This window comes from Thamnophis sirtalis, unplaced genomic scaffold (assembly GCF_051295495.1).
Source record: "Thamnophis sirtalis isolate CommonGarterSnake01/CBP01778 unplaced genomic scaffold, rThaSir2_p1.2 scaffold_6, whole genome shotgun sequence".
NCBI lineage: Eukaryota > Metazoa > Chordata > Lepidosauria > Squamata > Natricidae > Thamnophis > Thamnophis sirtalis.
The window spans coordinates 102,705,743-102,715,744 of record NW_028261386.1 but is presented as its reverse complement, the minus strand read 5'-3'; the positions used below and the strand labels follow the sequence as shown (position 1 = coordinate 102,715,744).

At 42.1% G+C, this 10,002-nt stretch overlaps 1 protein-coding gene across 1 annotated transcript in view; it reads left to right on the top strand.

Annotated features, from left to right (window-relative positions):
• Nucleotides 1-889: 889 nt before the first annotated feature.
• The window catches only part of NT5DC1 (5'-nucleotidase domain containing 1), a 95,055-nt gene continuing 85,942 nt past the window's right edge, over nucleotides 890-10,002 (top strand). The window contains exons 1-4 of the mRNA XM_014053390.2: nucleotides 890-1,466; nucleotides 3,665-3,756; nucleotides 6,280-6,351; nucleotides 7,411-7,517. Of these exons, the coding sequence (XP_013908865.1) occupies nucleotides 1,374-1,466; nucleotides 3,665-3,756; nucleotides 6,280-6,351; nucleotides 7,411-7,517 (364 nt within the window). The 5' untranslated portion in view covers nucleotides 890-1,373. The remainder of the gene's footprint in view (nucleotides 1,467-3,664; nucleotides 3,757-6,279; nucleotides 6,352-7,410; nucleotides 7,518-10,002) is intronic.

Sequence of the window (10,002 nt, the reverse complement as noted above, 5' to 3'; positions counted from 1 at the left end):
TTAATAGCAGATCCCTCTCTGAAATTTAATTTTCTTGAAGTTGGTGAAGTCCCATCCTTCTGTCCTTCACAAATATGCACAGTCCTTTTCCAGAGAGCATTTAGACAGTAAGATCTTACTTGAGGTGTTTAATAGTTTACTGTTAATTGTTTTATTGCAGAATTATGAATGCACTTCATATGTAAGTCATTTACTTATATCTGTAAATGAGTAAGTATTATGAGTTACTCATTATGTGTGTACATAAGTAATTTTTAAATCTTCTACTTGCAACACACAAGTCAACTAGCAAAAGAAAAAGTTTATTATAAGCATAAAAGTAAACATACACACATATGTGGTAGTTGTTCCCGACTTTAGGGGGTGGTACTCATCTCCATTTCAAAGCCAAAGAGCCACTGCTGTCAGAAGACATCTCTGTGGTCATTTGGCTGGCATGACTAAATGCCAAAGGAGCACGGAACACTGTTACCTTTCCACCAAAGGTGGTTCCTATTTTTCTACTTGCATTTTTACATGCTTCTGAACTGCTAGATTGGCAGAAGCTGTGACAAAGTAACAGGAGCTCACTTATTATGCAGCACTAGGGATTTGAACCACCAAACTGTCGACCTTTCTGATCTACAAGCTCAGAGTCTTAGCCACCCTGTCCCTTATTCTAAGCATAAATCTTCATTTTTATTACTGTTCGATGATAGCGCACTTCTGAATTTTGGTTGTGAATATGAACAAGACACCAGCAGTCCATTTGGATAAATCTGGCAGATAGGAACAAGCTAAGCTTCAGGGGTCTTGTTCCAATTTTGAACTATTCTGAAGGGGGGAAGATATGACCTATGGCTTATCTAAAAGGTCTGTCATGAATAAAAGCTTTGAAATTCTGTATATCTAGATGATGCCTGTCCAGTTAATATGCAAATCGCAGAGCAAAAGTGACAGACTCAAACTGCTTTTCAAACCTCAACCTTGTCTTCAAAGCAAATTTCTTTCATCCTCCCGTATGGGAGAGGAGGGCCATGCATCCCGCCCTATGCATCGTTTGCTCCAGCAATGAACGTTTAAATCCGACCCTGCTTCCAAATGAAACCTTGACCAGCGTTATGCGTCAGCCTTTCGCTACTCTCTCTTCCCGGAGTTCGTGCTAATTGGAAGTAATACGATCAGCTCAACTCTAGCTTTCAATGCCACTACACTGAAAACTTCCAAGCTTTGGAGAAAAGGTGAGGCGAAGTAAGGCGAGAGGATCAGCCTCTGCAGGAATCGGCCGCTGCCATCGCATCGCCAGTTTACACGCAGAGCCGAGCTGCAGTTTTCTCGCGGAACACGGGGAGGAAGACGCGCGCTTGTTAGTTCCCGCCACCGCCGCTGCCGCCATGGCCCAGTTCTTCTCGCTGGCCGATTGCGAAGTGATCGGCTTCGATCTGGATCACACGCTGTGTCGCTACAACCTGATAGAGAGCGCCCGGGTGAGTGGCGCAGTTGGAAAGCCGGGCGACCGGATTTAGGTCCGGCTGGGCTGTTTCGAATGGCCGCCACGGCCCCCGCGCAATGCCACTGAGAAGCAACTCCGGGGAAAGCCCGTACGACGATCGCTAGGTTGACAGGAAGCCTCGGACTGCCTGAGTGGCTACTCCGAGTTAGGGGGAGGAGGATCTAGGTTCTAGGTAGCTAGCACGGCCCAGCTCAAGGTTTGCACTGCGAGTCGCGCTCTGACGTCTTTTTGTGCGGCTGCAGTAAAGCCCGCAGCGGAGGACGGGGACCGGCTAGCGTTATTTCAGGAAGCGGAAAGGGGCGCAAGAGTTTTGCACGGCTTGAAAGCGGCCTTTCCAATAATTTGGGGATGGGACACCTCCACCCCGCCTGTATTCTGGCCAAAAAGCATATTATGCCCGGAATTAAGCTGTACCATATGAAAAAGCAACGAGCTTTAACTTCGGAATGCCTAAGATTGTGCTATTTATATTACAATATGTTTGTATATTTGCACCAAATAGTAACTCCTGCCATACCCGGTTGCGAATACGCGTAGACTTCTGATATTAATAGTTCAAAATTTATCTTCTCTCGGAAGTTGCATTGTAGTTTTTGGCGTTTACTTCCAAAACAGCATTGGCTGTCAACCCTATCTACCAATATATCAATATTTCCAAACTGGTTTCTGAGTGTTACCTTGATTTTAAATTGTATATTCTAATTTTTTTAACTTTATTTATCTTAGGGTAATAGATTTTGATTTTTAAAAAAATGCAGGATATTAAGTGCAATTAGATAAAAACACATTGCAAAGGTGGCAATGTTTTATATGTACAGTTTTGGAAAATAATTTTTAATTCGTTAAAATGGAAAACTTGTCTGTCTCTTCCTTCCTCTTTTTCTTAAATCAGTGCATAAATGTCCATAAAAGCTGAACTATATCTTTCTTCATGCAATGCACAAGTGTCTCAGTAATAGAAGTTCAACCCCACTTCTGTTCTTAGATAATAAGGATGGGTAGCTTTTTCTACAAATTGCAGGAGCTGCAAGGGTTTGGGAGATTAATGAAAGAGGGCCACTCACCCATATGTAGTTCAAGCATGCCTATATCAAGAAACTCACCACACCAAAATCGAATAAATAACTAGAATAAAATCTGCCCTTCAACTAAAATACTATTTTTTTCTAGCGGTTCAGTTTTTATGACTTGCTAAGAGAGAAACTCTGGAAAAGATAATGCTGAGAGTTTCATTTTCAAAGACCTGTTAGAACTTCTGTAATCTTAACTCCTACAGTTTGTTTAGGTCAGGTGTCAGCAAACTTAAACACTCAAAGAGCCACAAAGGTCCTAATCGGAAGCCCCCCATTCAATTCTGGAGCCAACCGGAAGTCTGGTTCCCCCACCATAGAGTCTTCTCCTAACACAGCATCCTCTACCTGTCTTAATTGAAAGTCCTATCAAGTGTGGAGCCGGCCGGCAAAAGGGAGCGACAGCAGACGGATGAAAGAGCCACATGTGGCTCCAGAACTGCAGATTGTTGACCTTTGCTTTAGAGTCACCTAGCGCGGCGTCCTTTTTCCTTTGCTGACCGGAAGTCCAGTTCTCCCACCATAGAGTCTTCTCCTAGCGTGATGCCCTCTACCTGTCCTAATCAAAAACCCTATCAATTATGGAGATGACCGGCAAAAGGGAGCCATAGCAGATGCATGAAAGAGCCACATGCGGCTCTAGAGCCACAGATTGCTGACCCCTGGTTTAGGTAATAGCATAGTTCTTAACTCAGTCATTGGATTTTATGCATTCATACCCCTAGTAAGTACTAGGTTGGGCTTGGTTTTACATAAAGTACATATTCCTGGGTTTGTCTATTAAAATTACTGAAACAAATAACCGTACATAATGGAAATTTAATAAGCCCTGGCTGTATTTAACCAGTTTGCTATGTATATATAATACTCCAGTTTAAACTCTGAACTGATTTCAGCTGCCATTAAGATTAGAACACCCTGAGAGTATAATCCTGACATTTCTGAATATGTTGTTAAGAATCAGATCATTAAAACCTCATCTACATTGCTGATGTTTTTATATAAAAAGCATTATTTCTGTTGCTCGTAAGATCCTGAATGTGAAGCAATAGGGTCTCAATATAATTTTGCACAGCATTAAACTTTTTTTCTTAATTTGTAGCTTATATATGACAGCTTCGCTCAGTACGTGGTAAAAGAAAAAGGATATGATAAGGAACTTCTGAATGTGACGCCTGAAAACTGGGATTTCTGGTCAGTGTTTTTTCTTAATTACCTTCAACTTCCTGTGTACTTTCAGTTTTCTCTGGAAGAAGAGACTGCCTGATTTTAAAAGTTATTAACTGAGCAGTCTGTCAGAAGCAAGTATACCCATTTAAGTTTGATATAATTTATTCTAAGTAAGAACGTATAGGATTGCAGATGTAGGGTGTTGATATTGGGGGCTATATCCTGCTTCCCTATTTTCTACAGCCAATATTTATTTACCTTGACTTTCTGGGTGTGTGAGTGTTTCTTTGATTTTGCTATACTAAAAATTCAACATATACAATGGATTTCTAATGAGCATGGCTTCTCATCTCATCCTTTGAGTAGCTGGGTTTTCTTCCCCTTCATTCTCTGCCTGCCTTACAATAAATACCGTATTTTTTGGAGTATAAGACACCTTTTTCCCTCAAAAAAATAGGGTGAAAATCTGGGTGCGTCTATACAGGGCGGGGCATAACCTTTTCCTAGGGGGTCACAGCAACACTTGTAATAACAACACAAATAATTCATACACCATTCGAAAGCCCATCAAAAACTGAGTTTATTGACACGATTTAATAGTCAATATGACCACCATTAGCCCTTCGAACAGCATTCAAACGAGGTGGATAAGAACACAACAAATCTTCAAACAGTTCCGTTCGATTTTCCAGATTTTCCAGAGGGCGGGGCATAACCTTTTCCTAGGGGGTCACAGCAAGATCGACAGCAGTTTACAACTTCCGCGACACCTCATTTTAAAGCCCATAAAAAACTGAATTGAATGAGCTATTAAATGTTAAATTTGTTTCGGTTGAAACTTTGAGAATGAATTTGGAAACTGTGTTGAAAAATCTGGAAAATCGAACGGAACTGTTTGAAGATTTGTTGTGTTCTTATCCACCTCGTTTGAATGCTGTTCGAAGGGCTAATGGTGGTCATACTGACTATTAAATCGTGTCAATAAACTCAGTTTTTGATGGGCTTTCGAATGGTGTATGAATTATTTGTGTTGTTATTACAAGTGTTGCTGTGACCCCCTAGGAAAAGGTTATGCCCCGCCCTGTACACTAAATCAGTGTTTTTCAACCACTGTGCCGCGGCACACTAGTGTGCCGTGACATAGTGTAAGGTGTGCCGTGGGAAAAACACCTTATATATAGTCAATATAGGCACAGAGTTAAATTTTTTTAACATTTTCTAATGGTGGTGTGCCTCGTGATTTTTTTCATGAAAAAAGTGTGCCTTTGCACAAAAAAGGTTGAAAAACACTGCACTAAATACAGCATTTTTGGCCTACCGAAACCCCGCCCCCTTTACAAAAATGGATGTGCAGAGGGTTTGGGAGGCCTGCAGAGTGCAAAAACTTTTTTTTTTCAATTTACCTCTTCAAAATCATGGTGTGTCTTATTCTCCGGTGCATTTTATACTTCGAAAAATACAGTAATATGCCTTTCTTTGCAGCCTTTCAATGAGGCTGAATGAGAGCATCCTTCCTTTCCATTTCCTTGTTATAGGACTAGAGTAAATGGGAGGGTGTTCCAGTCAAGCATCCTTTTCTTGTTTTCTTTCTCTTTCTGATGCTTTATTTTAATCTTACTGTCCACCTAGTTGGGTGTAGTGGTTAAAGTGTTGGATAAGCAACCAGAAGACCGTGTGCTTTTAGTCCTCCCTTACCCTCTAACCCAACTGATTACTTTAGGTCAGCCACTCTCTCTCAGCTCAATCCAATTTTTTGTGGAGAAAATTGGAGGTGGGAACATTAGAGTCAAGGTGGCACAATGTTAAGAGTGCAGTACTGCAGGCTACTTCAGATGACTGCCAGCTGCAGTTCAGCAGTTCAAATCTCACCAGCTCAAGGCTCACTCAGCCTTCCATCCTTCCAGGGTGAGTAAAATGAGGACGGAGATATTTGGGGGCAATATGCTGACTCTGTAAACCGCTTAGAGAGGATTTTAAAAGCACTATGAAGCAGTATATAAGTCTAAGTGCTATTGCTATTATATACACCAGAATTTTGTACCAGCTTGTACAAAATTGAGGTGGATTGATGATGACAACAACAATGACGGTAGTGGTACACAGTAGATTTTCTTGGAAGGGATACATTCGTTTGGGCAGAGGTCTAATTTGATGGCATGCAAAGGACTTTTGTCAACTAGTCAAAGGCCATAGATTTTCTTTGGCTTGTCCATGTATTTCCCAAAATATCCAATTTCTTGATTGTATTGATTAGGAGGACTATAGATTAATATTCTTTTCCCACATTTCAGGTTATGCTAAGTTCCTAGGTATTCATCTAATACTTAGTGCCCTGATTATCTCTATGGCCCCTGTGGCATTTAAGTCCAAGTCTGTAACATAGTTTACATAGCATGCGCTGACTGAGGAATTCTGGGAGTTGAAGTCTACAAGTCGTAAAGTTGCCAAGGTTGGAGACCCCTGGTTTACAGCATCTGTATGTATTTTGAAGCTTGCTCATAATGTACATCTTTTTCTTCTTCCACTGATGAACCTGAACTCAAACAGCTGCAAGGGCTTGGTGCTGGACCTGGAAGAAGGCAACTTTCTTAAACTTGCAGATAATGGAACCATTTTGAGGTAACAGTTAAATTCTTGATAAAAGTTTATTTTATATAGTTAATAAACTTCCTCACAATGTTCTTTTTTCAAAGTACAAACATATCATTCCTCTCCTATGTATATTTATATATTGCTCTGGAAAAATATTCAAAGTTCATAGAAACTGTAAGAAGATAAATGCAGTTACAGCTTTATAAAGGTTTAAATAGACAACCGAACAATATTCTTATTAATACTGTTATATCATTATTGACATCTAGCTATTAAATTCCTTTTACCAAGTTGTTTCTTTTTTAATATTAAAATATTCCCCATCCTCTTATTAGGATTCCCCTTCTGCTACATATGCTGTAAAGCGCATCACTCCTCCTTTGTTCATATATTTCTGTTGTCACTTCTTCCTATCCTTGCTTCTGCTGTTTTTACCATCCAGTGCATATGATAATCTTTACTTCCTGTACTTTTTAATTGCCAATATCCCAACATTCATTGTATTTCAAATTGTGTTTATCAACTGTCCCTCCCATACTACTATGTCGTGCTGCCTTACTTGATTTTGGGTTACCAACTTTTCTGATTGTTGTTTTCAAGCAGACTTATATTATATACATCAATGTTTTTGAAGAGCAGCCATTTCTTGGGAAGGTTGTTTTGCCTAACAAGTTAGAGCTTTCAAAATTCTTAAATAAATCCTTTAATTTTCTTTCCTTGCCTATTCAGTCTGTCTTCCCATCAGTTTATCTCCAGCCCATGGTTCTTTTCCCTTCCTTACCCAGTTCAACTACCTCTTATTCACCCATATTGTGTTCTCCTCTTCTCTGCTAGTACTACTGGAAGGAGGGAGGATGAATGTGTTTCTATGACAGAACCTTTGTGTATGTGTGTGAGAAAGGGATGATAGTTGGTATATATAAATAAGGGACAAATACTTTTACAAATTAGTTTCACTTACTTTATAGACAGTTAATTTTAATCTGTAAATGATCCTTTTTTAGCATTTACAGTATAATGTTGGAAGAGAGAAATCAAAGAACATAAAGTATAATAGCATTCATATCTGATTCTTCCCTCAAACAGGGCAAGTCATGGCACAAAACGTATGACCTCTGGAGAGATCTTGGAGAAGTATGGCAGGAGGGAGTGGAAACACTTTAAGACAATGAGTGGAATGGTTTCTCGTTCAGGTATTACATGGACATGGCCTATATAATAGGTTAATGGTATAGTGTTGTATTTATGGTATCCCTGGTGCTCTATTAACTTGATTGTTTTCTTACAGACATTTCATTACCAAACTAGGTAACAACATAGTGCTAGTGGAGAGTAAAGTTTGCTCTCAATTTATATTCTAGTGACTTGCCCTGTCAGTATTGATAGGAGTGATCTTGGTGGTTCTTAATTGTTGTTTACTGTTAGCTTATTTGATTATAATATTGTTTGTTTCTTGATTGTTGATCTAATGTTAACCTTGATATTATTTTTGCTCATTTTGATATTATTCTTTGCTCATCTGAATGTTCACTGCAGGTGAGGAAGTGTTTTGGTCTTTTTGCTTCCTTTTTGTTTTTTTTGATTGGCTCTTTTTAGAATGGTGTGTAAATGTTCTTTGTGTCTGTGTGCCTGTTGATGGCTAATTTGTCTTGAGTCTCAGGCTTCCAGGAATTCTCTAGTGCAGTGGTAGTCAACCAGGTCCCTACCGCCCACTAGTGGGCATTCCAGCTTTCATGGTGGGTGGTAGGGGATTGCTGTAACTCTGCTTTATAAATTTTATAAAGTGAAGTTATTTGCCTACTTTATAAATCACCATTACTGTGGAATCGGTGGGCGGTTAGAAAATTTTACTACTAACAGAGATACAAAAGTGGGCAATAGGTATAAAAAGGTTAGAGTTAGAGTTTAGAGTTTATTGGTTTTGTATGCCGCCCACTCCCAAAGGACTCTGGGCGGCTCACAATAAACAGGGAGGGAATAAATAAGACAATACAAACAATTTTAAAATCCACAACAGTCACAATTAAGACGGGGCTGGGTCCTTTAACAGCCCCCAGTCTGCCGGAACAGCCAGGACTTAGTGGCTTTACGGAAGGCCGGGAGGGTGGTAAGGGTCCGGATCTCCACGGGGAGCTCGTTCCAGAGGGCCGGAGCAGCAACAGAGAAGGCTCTCCCCTGGGGGGTCGCCAGCCGACATTGGCTGGCAGATGGAACCCGGAGAAGGCCAAGTCTGTGCGATCGAATTGGTCTTTGAGAGGTAATTGGCAGGAGGCGGTCTCTCAGGTACCCAGGTCCGATGCCATGTAGGGCTTTATAAGTAACAACTAGCACCTTGAAGCGAGTCCGGAGACCAATGGGCAGCCAGTGCAGCTCACGGAGGATAGGTGTAACGTGGGTGTACCTAGGTGCACCCATAATGGCTCGCGCGGTTGCATTCTGGACTAGCTGAAGTCTTCGAACACTTTTCAAGGGCAGCCCCATGTAAAGCACATTACAGTAGTCCAGTCTTGAGGTCACGAGGGTGTGAGTGACTATCTGAAGTGCCTCCCGGTCCAGATAGGGTCGCAATTGGTGCACCAGGCGAACCTGGGCAAAGACCCCCCTGGTCACAGCTGATAACTGGTGATCTAAAGTCAGCTGTGGATCCAGGAGGACTCTCAAATTGCAAACCCTCTCTGAGGGGTGTATAATTTCACCCCCCAGACTGAGAGATGGAATAATTAGCCAATCTTTGGGAGGGAACATCAATAGCCATTTGGTCTTGTCGGGATTGAGTGCAAACTTGTTCGTTCCCATCCAGACCCTGACAGCCTCCAGGCACTGGCCCATTACTTCTACTGCTTCACTGAGTTGGCACGGGGCGGACAGATACAATTGTGTATCGTCCGCGTATTGGTGGTATTTAATCCCGTGCCGTCGTATGATCTCACCCAGCGGCTTCATGTAGATGTTAAATAGGAAGGGGGAAAGGACCGAGCCCTGCGGCACCCCATAATTGAGGGGCCTTGGGGTCGACCTCTGTCCTCCGACCAACACCGACTGCGACCTGTCCGAGAGGTAGGAGGAGAACCACCGAAGAACGGTGCCTCCCACTCCCACCTCTCGTAACCGTCGCAGAAGGATACCATGGTCGATGATATCGAAGGCCGCTGAGAGATCAAGGAGCACTAGGATAGAGGACTGACCCCTATCCCTGGCTCGCCAGAGATCATCGATCAGCGCGACCAAAGCAGTTTCCGTGCTGTAGCCAGGCCTGAAACCAGACTGAAAGGGATCCAGATAATCGGTTTCATCCAAGGACCGTCGGAGTTGAGAGGCCACCACTTTCTCAACAACCTTTCCTACAAAGGGGAGGTTGGAGACCGGATGATAGTTGCTCAAAATGGCTGGGTCCAGAGACGGTTTCTTCAGGAGGGGTCTCACCACCGCATCCTTTAAGAGGAGCGGGAAGGATCCCTCCCGGAGAGAAGTGTTAATTATCGTCTGGATCCAGCTGCGTGTTACCTCTGCTGGTTGAAAGCAGCCAGGAAGGGCACGGGTCCAGTATACAAGTGGAGGCGCTCACCGCTCCCATGGCCTTGTCCACTTCCTCAGGCACTACCCTTGCTCTAGTGTTAGGGGGCTTGACTTTGTCTAGAATGCTCATAGTGTCCCAGTTAAAACTACAGTTAAGTCTAT